Source organism: Bufo bufo, chromosome 7 (genome assembly GCF_905171765.1).
Source record: "Bufo bufo chromosome 7, aBufBuf1.1, whole genome shotgun sequence".
NCBI lineage: Eukaryota > Metazoa > Chordata > Amphibia > Anura > Bufonidae > Bufo > Bufo bufo.
The window spans coordinates 2,386,303-2,404,446 of record NC_053395.1 but is presented as its reverse complement, the minus strand read 5'-3'; the positions used below and the strand labels follow the sequence as shown (position 1 = coordinate 2,404,446).

The 18,144-nt window shown below is 49.4% G+C and overlaps 1 protein-coding gene across 1 annotated transcript in view; it reads left to right on the top strand.

The window, feature by feature from the left end:
* The window catches only part of LOC121007622 (integrin alpha-M-like), a 62,037-nt gene that overhangs the window by 31,572 nt on the left and 12,321 nt on the right, over nt 1-18,144 (top strand). The window contains exons 12-27 of the mRNA XM_040439676.1: nt 2,588-2,727; nt 4,072-4,206; nt 6,944-7,180; nt 7,398-7,528; nt 7,910-8,064; nt 8,349-8,500; nt 8,574-8,678; nt 8,910-8,983; nt 9,662-9,803; nt 9,879-9,974; nt 10,221-10,300; nt 10,513-10,596; nt 11,300-11,366; nt 11,477-11,584; nt 14,658-14,741; nt 17,206-17,319. Coding sequence (XP_040295610.1) covers nt 2,588-2,727; nt 4,072-4,206; nt 6,944-7,180; nt 7,398-7,528; nt 7,910-8,064; nt 8,349-8,500; nt 8,574-8,678; nt 8,910-8,983; nt 9,662-9,803; nt 9,879-9,974; nt 10,221-10,300; nt 10,513-10,596; nt 11,300-11,366; nt 11,477-11,584; nt 14,658-14,741; nt 17,206-17,319 — 1,904 coding nt within the window. The remainder of the gene's footprint in view (nt 1-2,587; nt 2,728-4,071; nt 4,207-6,943; nt 7,181-7,397; nt 7,529-7,909; nt 8,065-8,348; nt 8,501-8,573; nt 8,679-8,909; nt 8,984-9,661; nt 9,804-9,878; nt 9,975-10,220; nt 10,301-10,512; nt 10,597-11,299; nt 11,367-11,476; nt 11,585-14,657; nt 14,742-17,205; nt 17,320-18,144) is intronic.

The window sequence follows — 18,144 nt, the reverse complement described above, 5'->3', positions numbered from 1 at the left end:
GAGAAGCGGTAAACCAGTTTGTCCTCAACCTCGGCCATAAAGATGTTAGCATAAGTTGGGGCCATGTTAGACCCCATGGCCACACCCCGTTGTTGCTGGTAGAAGGTGTCCCTGAAGAGGAAATAACTCCTCCTCAGGACAACCTCCAAGAGGTGGAGGACAAACTGGCGCACCCCCAGGGAGAGTCCCATGTCGGTCAGGGCCACATCGACGACACCTAAACCATAGGTATGGTCAATTGATGTGTACAAAGACACTACATCAAAGCTTACCAATAAAAATTGGGTGGGTAACTGTAACCCGTGTAGCTTGGATAGAAAGTGTCCTGTGTCCTTGATGTAGGATGGGGCGGAGGTCGCCCGGACCTGCAGCAACCTGTCAAGAAAGACAGACAAAGGGTTAAATACAGAACCCCTACCGGAGACAATTGGTCGACCCGGAGGGTTGTTCAATCGCTTATGTATTTTGGGGAGTATGTATAACAACGGGGTGATAGGGTGAGGCACCGTGAGATATTGATACAAACCATCATCGATGATTGAGTTAAGTCTTGCCTCACCTAATATCACCCCGATGTCCCGCATAATATCCCACTTGGGATCCCCTGGCAGCCGTTTATATACTTCAGAGTCACCCAATTGTCTGTCAATCTCACAGATATACATTGCAGTGTCCATGACGACCACCGCCCCACCCTTATCGGCAGGTTTGATAGTGATGCGGGTGTCACGTTCTAGTGACATGATAGCCTCTCGCTCTGGTTTAGAGAGGTTGTTCCTATCCGGAAAAGTGGTTTTCAAAGCATTGATCTGTCTATGCACTATGTGTATATAGGACTCCACCACATGGTTGGAGTGAGGTGGTGAGAAAGTACTAGGTTTCCTGAGCTGCAGCTCATTACATGTTAACAAAGTATCACTACCTTTGTCAGATAACGACACTATGCCATCAACATTTTTAGATGCAAAGAAACTTTTTAAACGTAAATTTCTAAAGAAACGTTGTAAATCAAGCTCTAAGGAAAAAAAGTCCCTCTCAGTGGTGGGAGAGAAGCTAAGACCTCGGCTTAGTACTTGGGTCTGTACAGGAGTGAGTGTCGTTGATGAGATGTTCACTACAAGTTGTGTTATCTCCTCGGATTGCGCCTGGTTGGCCTTCCAGGCATCGCCTGATTCGGTGGTGGTTTCCCTTTTGTATGACCGGTGATGCTTCCTACCGCCCCGGCGACATACCCATCGCCTTGCTGTCCTAAAAAAGGAGCTGACGTAGAGGGTTCATCCGTAGAGTCGGAGTCAAAGGTTGCCTCTCCTGTCACACTGCCTGCCACGTCAGTAGAGGATGCGGCATTGTGACGCTAGCCGGCCGCCCTCTGATGACGCTTGCGGACATGCGCAGTGTGAGCATTGGGACGCCAACCACCACGTTGTGATGTTCGTCATCAGCAGTTGCGGCGCTGCCCTGTGTGTGTCGCCTCCTGATGACGCTCGCGGACATGCGCACCCTCCATCCTGAGACGCCAGCCACCATGAGGATATGTACATACCATCATGCCACGCAGGTGAATATGTGAATGTGTGAACTCTGTTCATGTTTGTTAGAAATAGCTAATGAATGTTATACAACAGCCTGGTGAATATTAACTAGGTGGGTGTAGCATAGAGAAACGTCTGTTGATTGGATCGTTATCATTGTGGGCGGCATTGACATGCTGGTTATATACTTGGTGTTTTAATTGTAAAATATGCTTGACAAAGGCTATCTCTAGCCGAAACGTTGCTGCTACTTTTATGCTGTGTTATGCGGTGATCGACTAATAAAGAAGGATTTTGGATATGCTGCTGTGGCCTTCCTACTTTTTCTCCATGTGATAGAAGAGGCCACGTGTGATACAATAGGCTCCATGTGATACAAGAGGCTCCATGTGATACAAGAGGCTCCGTGTGATACAAGATGCTCCGTGTGATACAAGATGCTCCGTGTGATACAAGATGCTCCGTGTGATACAAGATGCTCCGTGTGATACAAGATGCTCCGTGTGATACAAGAGGCTCCATGTGATACAAGAGGCCATGGGTGATACAAGATGCTCCGTGTGATACAAGAGGCTCCGTGTGATACAAGAGGCTCTGTGTGATACAAGAGGCTCTGTGTGATACAAGAGGCTCTGTGTGATACAAGAGGCTCTGTGTGATACAAGAGGCTCTGTGTGATACAAGATGCTCCGTGTGATACAAGAGGCCACGTGTGATACAAGATGCTCCGTGTGATACAAGAGGCCACGTGTGATACAAGATGCTCTGTGTGATACAAGATGCTCCGTGTGATACAAGAGGCCACGTGTGATACAAGAGGCCACGTGTGATACAAGATGCTCTGTGTGATACAAGATGCTCCGTGTGATACAAGAGGCTACGTTTGATACAAGAGGCCACATGTGAAACAAGTTGGCTTGTGTGATACAAGGTGCTACGTGTGATACAAGATACCCTGTGTCATACAAGATGCCACATGTGATACAAGATGCCACATGTGATACGAGATGCCATGTGTGATATATCTCAGTGTTCACTCTTTCTCTTTTTACCAGGTTATGCCATGCAGCAGATGAATCAGGACTTGATTGCCATCGGGGCTCCCAGATTTCAGCATCTGGGAAGAGTCCTCATCTATAGAAGAAACCCAAAGACCACTGTCTGGAGTCAGGTGGCCACAGTCACAGGAAAGCAGGTAATGGTGGTGGAAGAGCTGATATATTGCCAGTTACTGCAGAGGAAATGCACCAGTGTAGTCCTACCACAGAGAGAGGGTCAAAAGTACCATAAAGCTGACCACTGGAGGACAGCACTATAGATTAATAGATGTGTAGGGGGCGGAGGGGACAGGACGTGTAGGGGGCAGAGGGGACAGGACGTGTAGGGGGCGGAGGGGACTGGACGTGTAGGGGGCGGAGGGGACTGGACGTGTAGGGGGCGGAGGGGACTGGACGTGTAGGGGGCAGAGGGGACAGGACGTGTAGGGGGCGGAGGGGACAGGACGTGTAGGGGGCGGAGGGGACAGGACGTGTAGGGGGCGGAGGGGACAGGACGTGTAGGGGGCGGAGGGGACAGGACGTGTAGGGGGCGGAGGGGACAGGACGTGTAGGGGGCGGAGGGGACAGGACGTGTAGGGGGCGGAGGGGACAGGACGTGTAGGGGGCGGAGGGGACAGGACGTGTAGGGGGCGGAGGGGACAGGACGTGTAGGGGGCGGAGGGGACAGGACGTGTAGGGGGCGGAGGGGACAGGACGTGTAGGGGGCGGAGGGGACAGGACGTGTAGGGGGCGGAGGGGACAGGACGTGGAGGGGACAGGACGTGTAGGGGGCGGAGGGGACAGGACGTGTAGGGGGCGGAGGGGACAGGACGTGTAGGGGGCGGAGGAGACAGGACGTGTAGGGGGCAAGATGTGTAGGGGCGGAGGGGACAGGACGTGTAGGGGGCGGAGGGGACAGGACGTGTAGGGGGCGGAGGGGACAGGACGTGTAGGGGGCGGAGGGGACAGGACGTGTAGGGGGCGGAGGGGACAGGACGTGTAGGGGGCGGAGGGGACAGGACGTGTAGGGGGCGGAGGGGACAGGACGTGTAGGGGGCGGAGGGGACAGGACGTGTAGGGGGCGGAGGGGACAGGACGTGTAGGGGGCGGAGGGGACAGGACGTGTAGGGGGCGGAGGGGACAGGACGTGTAGGGGGCAAGATGTGTAGGGGCGGAGGGGACAGGACATGTAGGGGGCGGAGGGGACAGGACGTGTAGGGGGCGGAGGGGACAGGACGTGTAGGGGGCAAGATGTGTAGGGGGCGGAGGGGACAGGACGTGTAGGGGGCGGAGGGGACAGGACGTGTAGGGGGCGGAGGGGACAGGACGTGTAGGGGGCGGAGGGGACAGGACGTGTAGGGGGCAAGATGTGTAGGGGGCGGAGGGGACAGGACGTGTAGGGGGCGGAGGGGACAGGACGTGTAGGGGGCGGAGGGGACAGGACTCAGGTGACTGACTCTTCAGCTCATTGTAGAGGTTCCTCCATGGTTTTGTCCTTTCAGATTGGGTCATATTTCGGTTCTGTACTAAGTTCACTCCATGTGAATTCTTCTTGGTCTCTCCTTCTGGTCGGAGCTCCAACACATTTCTCTTCTGACTCTTCGGGTGGTCGTGTTTACATGTGCCCCTTCATAACTGTAAGTCCTTCAGATTTCATATGTAAATTTTATAATAAGAAAACACAGAAGCAGAGATTGGAGGAATGTGTCCAGGGCAGTGGTCGTCCATGGTGTTTACCACACGAAGGACATGATTATCCCTCCTTTACCTTCATTATGGAGTCTCGCAGACCTAGTTCAACACCTATTTATCGTTCATTGCCTGCCCTCGAGCAGGTGGCATCTCCATGTCTTAAAGAGGTTATTCCATGATTAATGCAAAAATTGAGATTTAGACATCATATAGTACAGTCTCTTTCTAACAAAGCTAGAACCAGCCCTGTGCCTTCCATTGATGTAGAGATCTCCCCATTCATTGCTCGAATTGTTCTGCTAGATTTTCTTCAAGCTGGCATCTCAGGAAGCGTCTTTTCTCAAGGGGCTTCCTTTCTCATGGAGCATGTCCTTTCTCAGGAAGCATGTACTGTCTCATGGAGCATGTCCTTTCTCAGGAAGCATGTATTGTCTCATGGAGCATGTCCTTTCTCAGGAGGCATGTATTGTCTCATGGAGCATGTCCTTTCTCAGGAAGCATGTATTGTCTCATGGAGCATGTCCTTTCTCAGGAAGCATGTATTGTCTCATGGAGCATGTCCTTTCTCAGGATTGAAGCATGTATTGTCTCATGGAGCATGTCCTTTCTCAGGAAGCATGTATTGTCTCATGGAGCATGTCCTTTCTCAGGATTGAAGCTTGTATTGTCTCATGGAGCATGTCCTTTCTCAGGAAGCATGTATTGTCTCATGGAGCATGTCCTTTCTCAGGAAGCATGTATTGTCTCATGGAGCATGTCCTTTCTCAGGAAGCATGTATTGTCTCATGGAGCATGTCCTTTTTCAGGAAGCATGTATTGTCTCATGGAGCATGTCCTTTCTCAGGATTGAAGCATGTATTGTCTCATGGAGCATGTCCTTTCTCAGGAAGCATGTATTGTCTAATGGAGCATGTCCTTTCTCAGGATTGAAGCATGTATTGTCTAATGGAGCATGTCCTTTCTCAGGAAGCATGTATTGTCTCATGGAGCATGTCCTTTCTCAGGAAGCATGTATTGTCTAATGGAGCATGTCCTTTCTCAGGAAGCATGTATTGTCTAATGGAGCATGTCCTTTCTCAGGAAGCATGTATTGTCTCATGGAGCATGTCCTTTCTCAGGAAGCATGTATTGTCTCATGGAGCATGTCCTTTCTCAGGAAGCTTGTATTGTCTCATGGAGCATGTCCTTTCTCAGGAAGCATGTATTGTCTCATGGAGCATGTCCTTTCTTAGGAAGCATGTATTGTCTCATGGAGCATGTCCTTTCTCAGGAAGCATGTATTGTCTAATGGAGCATGTCCTTTCTCAGGAAGCATGTATTGTCTCATGGAGCATGTCCTTTCTCAGGAAGCTTGTATTGTCTCATGGAGCATGTCCTTTCTCAGGAAGCTTGTATTGTCTCATGGAGCATGTCCTTTCTTAGGAAGCATGTATTGTCTCATGGAGCATGTCCTTTCTTAGGAAGCATGTATTGTCTCATGGAGCATGTCCTTTCTCAGGATTGAAGCATGTATTGTCTCATGGAGCATGTCCTTTCTCAGGAAGCTTGTATTGTCTCATGGAGCATGTCCTTTCTTAGGAAGCATGTATTGTCTCATGGAGCATGTCCTTTCTCAGGATTGAAGCATGTATTGTCTCATGGAGCATGTCCTTTCTCAGGAGGTGTGTCATGTCTCCCCTGTAACTGTCCCAGCTTCTTAAAGGGGTTTTCCCATCTCAGACAGTGGGGGCATATCGCTAAGATATGCCCCCATTGTCTAAGATGGGAATAACCCTTTAAAGAAAATCTGGGTGAGAAGGATGGAGTGGACCTTAATTGAGTTCAGTAAGAGGCCGTGCATTTTACCATACTGATTGAAAGTCAAGCAAAACCCAAGTTTTACACTTTTAAACACACCACTGTGATTAAACGTTGTCACAAGTGGCATTTGTACGCTGCCCTCGCCACTTTCCGAAAAGGGGGGGTGGGGATGACAGGGCCAGCATGCCTGGCACATCTATTTTCGTTCTCCTGGCATAAATGAAGACTGAAGCCTACAGCATTTCGGAGCTGCCGTAGATCAGGCACATGGACTGCGCCTTGCCATTAATTAGCACACGCCGGTCTTCATAAATCTTGCCCCTTTACTTTTTCATGTTGAATTATGTTAAATAACATTTAACCCCTCCAATGCTGGGTGTTAATGTTGCAGGGTGTGTGTCCTGATGACGCATTCCAAAGACCGGTCTCCAACACGCCTGACTCCAAACGTCTAGGAGCAATGGCTGCGAATGCCAGCAATGGAGTCAAGGGTCAGATGTAGACCTTGTAGGAGAAGAAGACATATCACCATCACTAGGGTTTCGGCTTCGAGGCCTGAGGATTGCAGTCGGGTCACAGTGTAGCATAGAAATAATTTGGGGTTGAATCACAAAAAATCCAGCATTGTTGGTTTTGTTAGCGATTTTGGTCACAGCACACATGTGAGCCACACTGCGACCACATTCGTTTCTATGCTAGCATGGCTACACTGTGACCCCACCATGGCACAACAGCTGTCATAGGACCAAGAATGCCGGGTAGGTGAACCCTAAGCCGACACAATCATCCACCTTCAGGCTGAGCGGTACCGTTGGTGTCTGTAATCATTCACGTTGCGTGCCATACTCTTTCCTGTGTGAGTTATTGAGTATTTGGTTCTAGGTGATGGATTCTCATCTTGTGAGTTTCACAAACGTCACCTTCACATGTCCATGGACTCTTCAGGGTGACAGCAGCCAGGCTGTCAGCCATTTTGGTTCCGCTATCTCCATCCTACCGGACCTGACTGGGGATGAGTTTCCTGACCTGGCTGTGGGCGCCCCCTGTGAAGATAACAGTCAAGGAGCAGTATACATTTTTCCTGGCCTGGATGGGGGCTTCAAAACCTCCCATATACAGGTGAGTGATGACTGACGGGCTGAGACGGCAGAGGTCCACAGGTTCTCCATCCACACCACTGATGACAGGTATCAAACATGGAGGAGATATAACCGTGTGATCTGACAACTGTCCACCGCTTATGAACACAACTTGTGTGTAGCTGAGCTGAGTGCATTATGTAAGCAAACCTTCCCCTGTCAATGATTGACTGCCATTCGTACTCCTTTCTCCTCAGCGTATCGCTGGTCAGCAGGTCAGTAGGAAGTTGATGTACTTTGGAAGATCTGTGACTGGAAATGTAGACATGACAGGCGACAACCTCCCAGACCTGGTTGTGGGGGGTGAAGGCCAAGTTCTCATCCTGAGGTAAGGCGATGGCAGTGGAGACATTGCTCGGTGTACTGGGTGACCTTTTCCAGTCCTTCTCTGCTCATCCATTTTCAGACCCGGCAGGAGAAACTCACTGCATATCCTCTATCGCTGCAGACAAAATGGCCATAGGCCTAATGAGTTTTTGACAACATAAATTTCCCATTGTTATTGATCCTTTAATGCTAAAATCTTCAAAAATTAGTTGAAGTCCACTAAAACCCTGTCTGTGCCTCTGAAGGAAGTAATGGTGAAGTGTGGTCACAGTTGGCCATCTTGTTGTGGACAATCAGCCATTGAATGCTTTTACCTTTGGATGTTCCATCCATTGTGGATCATATGTGGCATCTAACCAGTCATTGTGACATCTCCTTCCAGATCTCGTCCTGTCCTGGCTATCTCAGTCTCCATGACATTTGATCCTAGTGAGATCTCCCATGCACTCTATGATTGTTCAGAGCACCATAATCAAGGACCAGCAACCACTATTACTGTGTGTTTTACCATCCACATAAGAAGTAAAGGCTTTCTTGGTGAGTAACCATGGAGGACCCAGTAACCTGGACCTTATAATGAATACACTAAGGGTCATTCGATGCTATGCATCATCCTATGAAGGGATCTGCAAACTGTAGCCAAAGTCTTCTGCTAATGCAGTCAGGATTCCCCTTCTGACTGAGGTCCTGTGGGGTGGTTCCCACAATGAAGGGGCCCCGAACTGAAGGTGACTGTGACTGAGATTTTAGAGGTTAGGGTTACTAACCAATGTGGGGTCCCTGCTCATGGCTCCTCACTGACTGGATCTTCTCTGTGGCAGGTGTGGACTTGGGGCTGCTGACATATAATGTTGTTCTGGATGCCGGGCGCACAAACACACGAGCCCTCTTCTCCAGTGCTGGCCGATCCATCCAGAAGACGGTAACGCTGCATGTTGGGCATCATTGCCAGCATCACTCAATTGACCTACCAGTAAGTTGTTCCTGACCCTCCTCAATCATTACACGTGATCACACCTCACTTCTCATGTTTTCTTCTCTCTCAGGAGTGTGTAGAGGACTCTCTAACTCCGCTCCGAGCTGCTCTTAATTATTCCTTGATTGGAAATGCCCTTCTGAGTGCGGATTCAAAAAGCAGCCAGATACGAGAGGTATGGAGGCCACAAACCACCGAAGCCATTAATCTAAATATCATGTCTCTCCAAAGGGTGCCCCAACCTGTTGGTCGCAAGTTAACTAGAAGCCTCCTCTGCTCATTCATGACCTCGAGTCTGCCTGGACATTTGTTGGATATGATTATCATTAAAGACCTCGTTATCCAACCAGCAATCACCACATCTCAGCAACCAGGACATATGATTCTTGATACTTTCTCTTTGCAGATCTTTTTTGAGAAGAACTGCGGTCATGATGGTGAATGTCAAGATGATCTGCGGATGAATCTGACATTCGGCAAGTAAGGAAGAGACCCCTGAATGGTTTTCAGAATACTTTACATCTTACATCTCTAAACAGTATGTATATGGCCATAGCTGGCAAGTTATAGGGTAGGTGCACCCCCAAACATCTCAACAAATGGCATTCTCAGACAGACACGTCATAAGAACTTACTGGTTGGGTCCAGTGAATATCAATGGAAGCAATGGCTTTACTCAAAAATAGGGATACTGTAAGTAAAGTCGAATTATTCCAAAGGGGCACAACCCTCACCTTGTAGATCCCCAATAACATATTGTATTCAGTATTTAGTGCTTGCATTCACAGTTACCCAAACCCTCACAGGCAAACAGGACATTTAGCTGACAGGAGGTAGTCAGGCATATGCTGGGTTTATACAAAAGCAATAGGGAGGTCAAGAATATGCTGGCAATCTGCAGGGTGATCCCACACAATATAGAAGAAGCTGAGCAATCTCATAGTGATGTGAAGGCTTCTCTGAGGAGATGAACCAGATGCATCTCCTCATGCTTGTACTAGTCACGTCAGGTCCCTCATGGCCAGTCCAGATATCTCTAATATCTGAATCTATGATCCGTGTAGTTTCCAATCTGCACATACACCTGATGTATTCGTAGATAACTGTTGCAGTCTCTGTTCTGCTGCCCTCTTGACAGTCTCTGTTATATCATGGCAGTCTCACACAGCTGGTGGTTGGGTTATCTCTTGAAGTCAATGTATCAGTTTTGGTGAAGAACCTGGGCGACGATTCCTACAACACTGATGTTCTTATACCCTTCCCCTCTGGCCTGTCTTATCGGAGGGTGGTTCTCATTAAGGTATGTCCTCACTTCTTGGCCAGGCCTTGCGCATTGGCACTAAGTTAATCTAAATATTTATTTTTCATCTTATAGAGCAACAAGCGAGTTACAATCACATGTTCAACCATCAAAAACCAGAGAGTAGTGAGCTGTGGAGTAAACAGACCGCTGCTGAGACCCAACACTACGGTAAGAGAAAGCTTAGGATAATGTAGACAGTCTGGAGGTATCTTCTACTGCTAGCACCACAGGCAGTAGATGTCTCCAGAGACATCCAAGATCTGTGTGGTCTAGTGTCTACTCCCATGACTGCAGACTAATCTGCACCTTAGACTTGGGCAGGTATTTGTTTTACAAGGTGATTCCAGGTCTGGTGGTTCTCTTATAGGTAATACAGGCCCACAGTGTCGCACTTATGCTCTACATCTTTTTCAGGCCATCTTCCTGGTCAGTTTCCATGTAGTGCCAATGGCTGAGCTGGAGGACATGTTGACTCTGACAGCCTCTGTGACCAGGTAACTAACCACACCTGAGCAGGGCTTCCACCACTGGCGATGTCTCAGGAACCTCTATCTGATGCTTCAAGCTCTCTGTGGCCCACATCTGCTGATACTACGGGATCCACGGGGCGAGGGAGACATGTTTCCTCTTGTGCCGTATCCTGGGGGCGCTGTGTCCGCAGGTCAGATTGTACTTGGATGGTGTTACCCTTCTTTTCTCTCCATAGTGATAATGGAGGACCTTTCAATCAGCTAATGACATCTTCTTCTAGTGTTAGAGTGTTCTACTCCGTCTATGTGACCGTCAGCAGGTGAGCCAGTCAGAAGGCAAAATACCCACATGTGGGCTGAGATCTGCACACGTGATACATGATGGAGGCCTGGGTGGGGGTGGAGCAAAGATGGTCACATGTCAGTCATGCACCCAATCAGAGTAACAATTAGAACATGTGACCAGATGGACAGTGCCGCGACTAAAATAGTCGTCTGCACTATTGGAGGGCAACAAAGTGAACACGAAGTAAGAGGAATGCTGAGAAATAGTGGAAGTAGAACAAGGGAGAATGTTCTCACAAGTTGTCACCAGCGTCGGGGCTCAATGGCTCCATCATGGCCTCAGGTTGAGGTGGTCTGTATGGTTTCCCGCCTGCCTGTGGGTTCCCTAGCACATCAGTCCCATAGTGTTGGGTTTGTGTCATATGGGGATGAGAAGGCCTGAGGTGAGCGATAACAATCTGTGTTCAGCACTACACCAGCCAGAGGAAATGAGGAGAAATGTGACCCATCAGCTGCACATCTCAGTGCGGGAGCGTTATAGCTGCAGTTCATAGACCGTTCTACAGACCACAACATTAGGTCTTAATTTGATATAGGTCCAGGTATTGTGGCCATAATGGGACTGTAGAGCAACCCGAGTTGTCTGTTCCTGGAATGATGGCGTCCTCAGGCTACGATGATGGCACACGTGGCAGATCAGCATGGAGCGCTGACACTTCTTCTCTCAATTTGTTTCAGATTGGAAGAAGGCAGCAAATACCTGAACTTTTCTTCCTGGGACCACAGCATCAGACACATGTACAGGGTGAGCACATACATGTTAGCGCGTTGATGTCACCGACTATGAGACCCAGGCAGTAGCATAGTCAGTAATACAAGAGATCCTAGGTAATAACTGGAGGATCCCTCCTGCAGGTCAACAATCTGGGCCAGCGCCGGCTGCCACTCTCCATCATCTTCCTGGTCCCCATTCGACTTGGGAATGTTTCAGTCTGGGAGAAACCGAAGATCTCAAGCTCAAAGGTACAAAGTCTGCACCAGACCAGGTCCCAAATATACAGAGTCGAGTCCCATTATTCTGAGCAGCAGCTAATATCCAGAAAAACCGCCGTGACCAGCATGAACAGCAACTAGACGGGCTGGGGGGACTCAATAAAAGGTCCTAGTAGGCTGCCACAGGTATCTGGAGACATGCTAACTGCAGTGCATCCCTCAGCTGCTGGAGTGGGCGTGGGGGGAGATCCATAGAGCAAACGTGATCATCGAGGTGGTCCCACAGAGGCTAAACTGGATTAAAGTCTAGAGAATCAGGGGGGAAGGTAGTACTTGGAAGTCTTGGTTATGATCTTCCAACCAATGCCAGACATTTTTAGCCGTGTGACATGTCGCATTGTCTTGCTGGCATATCCCATCTGCCCCAGGGGAGACAATCAGCGTAACAGTGTTACTAATCTGCAAGTTTTAATTATACCCAAATCGTTTGACAGTGCCTTCCACATGGATGAGTGGCCCAGAGAAAGCCATGAAAACCTTCCCCAGGCCATAATGTTTTTCCAACAGCTTGTGTTGAAACCATAACCCTTTACCAATCAGCGGAGGTCCAATTTCAAGGTTCCAGCCCATCACACACCTTATATACCCACCGAGGGATATGTGTGCAGACAGCCTATCACACACCTTATATACCCACCGAGGGATATGTGTGCAGACAGCCTATCACACCTTATATACCCACCGAGGGATATGTCTGCAGACAGCCTATCACACCTTATATACAGACCGAGGGATATGTGTACAGATAGCCTATCACACCTTATATACCCACCGAGGGATATGTGTGCAGACAGCCTATCACACACCTTATATACCCACCGAGGGATATGTCTGCAGACAGCCTATCACACCCCTTATATACCCACCAAGGGATATGTGTGCAGACAGCCTATCACACCTTATATACCCACCGAGGGATATGTGTGCAGACAGCCTATCACACCTTATATACCCACCGAGGGATATGTGTGCAGACAACCTATCACACCTTATATACACACCGAGGGATATGTGTACAGACAGCCTAGCACACACCTTATATACCCACCGAGGGATATGTGTGCAGACAACCTATCACACCTTATATACCCACCGAGGGATATGTGTACAGACAGCCTATCACACACCTTATATACCCACCGAGGGATATGTGTGCAGACAGCCTATCACACCTTAAATACCCACCGAGGGATAGGTGTGCAGACAGCCTATCACACCCCTTATATACCCACCGAGGGATATGTGTGCAGACAGCCTATCACACCTTATATACCCACCGAGGGATATGTGTGCAGACAGCCTATCACACCTTATATACCCACCGAGGGATATGTGTGCAGACAACCTATCACACCTTATATACACACCGAGGGATATGTGTACAGACAGCCTAGCACACACCTTATATACCCACCGAGGGATATGTGTGCAGACAACCTATCACACCTTATATACCCACCGAGGGATATGTCTGCAGATAGCCTATCACACCTTATATACCCACCGAGGGATATGTCTGCAGACAGCCTATCACACACCTAATATACCACCGAGGGATATGTGTGCAGACAACCTATCACACCCCTTATATACCCACCGAGGGATATGTGTGCAGACAGCCTATCACACCTTATATACCCACCGAGGGATATGTGTGCAGACAACCTATCACACCTTATATACACACCGAGGGATATGTGTACAGACAGCCTAGCACACACCTTATATACCCACCGAGGGATATGTGTGCAGACAACCTATCACATCTTATATACCCACCGAGGGATAGGTGTGCAAACAGCCCATCACACACCTTATATACCCACCGAGGGATATGTGTGCAGACAACCTATCACACCTTATATACCCACCGAGGGATATGTGTGCAAACAGCCTATCGCACCTTATATATCCACCGAGGGATATGTGTGCAGACAGCCTATCACATCCCTTATATACCCACCGAGGGATATGTGTACAGACAGCCTATCACACCTTATATACCCACTGAGGGATATGTGTGCAGACAGCCTATCACACCTTATATACCCACCGAGGGATATGTGTGCAGACAGCCTATCACACCCCTTATATACCCACCGAGGGATATGTGTGCAGACAGCCTGTCACACCTTATATACCCACCGAGGGATATGTGTGCAGATAGCCTATCACACCTTCTATACCCACCGAGGGATATGTGTGCAGACAGCCTATCACACACCTTATATACCCACCGAGGGATATGTGTGCAGACAGCCTATCACACCTTATATACCCACCGAGGGATATGTGTACAGACAGCCTATCACACCTTATATACCCACCGAGGGATATGTGTGCAGACAGCCTATCACACCTTATATACCCACCGAGGGATATGTGTGCAGACAGTCTATCATACCCCTTATATACCCACCGAGGGATATGTGTGCAGACAGTCTATCACACCCATTATATACCCATCAAGGGTATTACGGAACAGCGGATGTGAACCCACTGTGACTAAGAGGGGCGTGACTAAGTGACTACCCGGATTTCACTAGAGCCTCAGATGGTGAGGATAGGCTTAACGTCGGTAGTTGCCTGGGGCTACTCCAGAGCGTAAACGAGTCAGTGACAGCTGGTCCAGGCAGACCAGGAGGTACCTGCGAAGGTACCGACAGTACAGACGAAGTAAACAGGCAGGGTCATGACCAGGAGCAACAAGACAGGAACCGGAGGATGATGCAGAGACGTAGTCAGGACAAGCAAAGGGTCAAGGCAGGCGGCACAGGAGCAAGGTCCGAGAATCCGGGTCGGCAACAGGAGAGGAGATGCAAGCAGTCAGGGATCAGACGATAAACGAAGTACCCACAAGCATCGGCCATACGGCTGTGTAGATCTACAAACCCAAACGGAAGGTAATGCTGCAGTGAAAATCACAGCAAAGTGTTTCCCATCGGTGCAGTCAGTGCCAATCATTAGTCTTGGTTTTGGTGGAGAAGCCATGAAGCACATGTAACCACAGAGCAGAAATCTCTTCTTCCCTGTTCTCCTCCAGCCAGAGCTTTCCAATTGTATGAAGATCGAGGAGACATCAGGAGCTGAGAACTTTCAGGAAATGATGAAAATAAATCCAGTTCTAGTGAGTATGAAGGGAGACGACTTTGTGGCTTCAGATATGAAATCCGTCTGTACAAGGCTCAGGTCAATGACAGGAGGAGGATAATTCCAGCAGCAGCACCTCTGGCTGAACCGGTCAAGACCAAGAGTCTCCAAAGGCTGAAGAACCTACTTCAGGGTTTGTAGACTCTGTGTATGACTGCCGCAAACCTCATGTAAGGCTATATTCACACTGCTCTTTTCACACCCATTGAAGTCTATGGTGCTGTTAAAAAACAGGACATTTCCTATTTTTGGCAGTTTTCATGAAATCAATGGGACAGTTTTTAATGGATGTTTAGACAGGAGTGCACATGTGTAACAGCCGTTAAAAACAAGTACATGGTGAAAAAATAGCCTTTCAGGGGTTAAAAAAATAAAATAAAAAAACTCATCCACTGGTATGCGCTGGGACACTCACACATACTCCTCACAGGATGCAGAAGGACCTGACGCTCCTGGCATGATGATGTCACCACACTGGGATCATCAGGTCCTTCTGCCTTCAGTGTAGAGTGGGTGTCCCCGCATGTGCAAGTGATGGAGGTTTGGGTTTTTTTCAGCATAAAAAAAAAATACTGCAGATTATTATTCTTGGGGGCCACTCGGTGGGACATTAGGGTAAGGATTTCAAGAAAAAAAAAAAAAAAGCCAATGAGAATTATCCATAAAAAAAAAAAATACAAAATGGCTTGAAAAATGGCCATAAAACGGTCATTGTGCCCGTTTTTCATGGCCATTTCACTATTGTGGGACTGTAGCATAAGGACGGTGCGAGAAAGGGCAGCGTATGCAAGGGCGGTGCGAGAAAGGGCAGTGTGTGCAAGAAAGGGCAGCGCGTGCAAGAGCGGTGCGAGAAAGGACAGTGCGTGCAAGGGCGGTGCGAGAAAGGGCAGTGCGTGCAAGGGTGGTGCGTGAAAGGGCAGTGCATGCAAGGGTGGTGCGAGAAAGGACAGTGCATGCAAGGGCGGTGCGAGAAAGGGCAGTGCATGCAAGGGCGGTGCGAGAAAGGGCAGTGCATGCAAGGGCGGTGCGAGAAAGGGCAGTGCATGCAAGGGCGGTGCGAGAAAGGGCAGTGCATGTAAGGGCAGTGTGTGCAAGAAAGGGCAGTGCATGTAAGGGCAGTGTGTGCGAGAAAGGGCAGTGCATGTAACTGCAGTGTGTGCGAGAAAGGGCAGTGCATGTAACGGCAGTGTGTGCGAGAAAGGGCAGTACATGTAACGGCAGTGTGTGCGAGAAAGGGCAGTGCATGTAAGGGCAGTGTGTGCGAGAAAGGGCAGTGCATGTGAGGGCAGTGTGTGCGAGAAAGGGCAGTGCATGTAAGGGCAGTGTGTGCGAGAAAGGGCAGTGCATGTGAGGGCAGTGTGTGCGAGAAAGGGCAGTGCATGTAAGGGCAGTGTGTGCGAGAAAGGGCAGTGCATGTGAGGGCAGTGTGTGCGAGAAAGGGCAGTGCATGTAAGGGCAGTGTGTGCGAGAAAGGGCAGTGCATGTAACGACAGTGTGTGCGAGAAAGGGCAGCGCGTGCAAGAGCGGTGCGAGAAAGGACAGTGCATGCAAGGGCGGTGCGAGAAAGGGCAGTGCATGCAAGGGTGGTGCGTGAAAGGGCAGTGCATGCAAGGGCGGTGCGTGAAAGGGCAGTGCATGCAAGGGCGGTGCGTGAAAGGGCAGTGCCTGCAAGGGCGGTGCGTGAAAGGGCAGTGCCTGCAAGGGCGGTGCGAGAAAGGGCAGTGCATGTAACGGCAGTGTGTGCGAGAAAGGGCAGTGCATGTAAGGGCAGTGTGTGCGAGAAAGGGCAGTGCATGTAAGGGCAGTGTGTGCGAGAAAGGGCAGTGCATGTAACTGCAGTGTGTGCGAGAAAGGGCAGTGCATGTAACGACAGTGTGTGCGAGAAAGGGCAGTGCATGTAAGGGCAGTGTGTGCGAGAAAGGGCAGTGCATGTAAGGGCAGTGTGTGCGAGAAAGGGCAGTGCATGTAACTGCAGTGTGTGCGAGAAAGGGCAGTGCATGTAAGGGCAGTGTGTGCGAGAAAGGGCAGTGCATGTAAGGGCAGTGTGTGCGAGAAAGGGCAGTGCATGTAACTGCAGTGTGTGCGAGAAAGGGCAGTGCATGTAACGACAGTGTGTGCGAGAAAGGGCAGTGCATGTAAGGGCAGTGTGTGCGAGAAAGGGCAGTGCATGTAAGGGCAGTGTGTGCGAGAAAGGGCAGTGCATGTAACTGCAGTGTGTGCGAGAAAGGGCAGTGCATGTAACGACAGTGTGTGCGAGAAAGGGCAGTGCATGTAAGGGCAGTGTGTGCGAGAAAGGGCAGTGCAGATAAAGTAACCACAATTGTAGTCAAAGTAAAAAAGTGAAGAAAAAGTTCAGAATCTCAAAGACATCATTACTAGTACAGGAGAGTGATAGCAAATGTGTGAGTATGAACAGTCCTGACCATTATCTCTGTCCTCAGAACTGCTCAGTGGGAACATGTCTCAGAGTGACCTGTGACATCAAGGATCTGGAGATCGACATGTCAGTGACTTTCATCATCAATGGAACCGTGACGACAGACTGGAGCACACAGGTGAGGACTACTAGAATAACTGCTCCTTATGTACAAATATAAAACTACTATACCACCACCCCCTTATGTACAAGCATAAACAGTGGCATGCAAAACTTTGTGCCCCCTGCATGGTCAGTACCTAGTAGTACCCCCTTTGGCAAGTATCACAGCTTGTAAACACTTTTTGTAGCAGCCAAGAGTCTCTCAGTTCTTGTTTGAGGGATTTTCCTCCATTCTTCCTTGCAGAAGTCTTCCAGTTCTATGAGGTTCCTGATCAGTCTCCAGATCAGGGGACTATGAGGGCCATGGTAAAACCTTCAGCAGATCAGGGGACTGTGAGGGCCATGGTAAAACCTTCAGCAGATCAGGGGACTGTGAGGGCCATGGTAAAACCTTCAGCAGATCAGGGGACTATGAGGGCCATGGTAAAACCTTCAGCAGATCAGGGGACTATGAGGGCCATGGTAAAACCTTCAGCAGATCAGGGGACTATGAGGGCCATGGTAAAACCTTCAGCAGATAAGGAGACTGTGAGGGCCATGGTAAAACCTTCAGCAGATCAGGGGACTATGAGGGCCATGGTAAAACCTTTAGCAGATCAGGGGACTGTGAGGGCCATGGTAAAACCTTCAGCAGATCAGGGGACTGTGAGGCCATGGTAAAACCTTCAGCAGATCAGGGGACTGTGAGGGCCATGGTAAAACCTTCAGCAGATCAGGGGACTGTGAGGACCATGGTAAAACCTTCAGCAGATCAGGGGACTGTGAGGGCCATGGTAAAACCTTCAGCAGATCAGGGGACTGTGAGGTCATGGTAAAACCTTCAGCAGATCAGGGGACTATG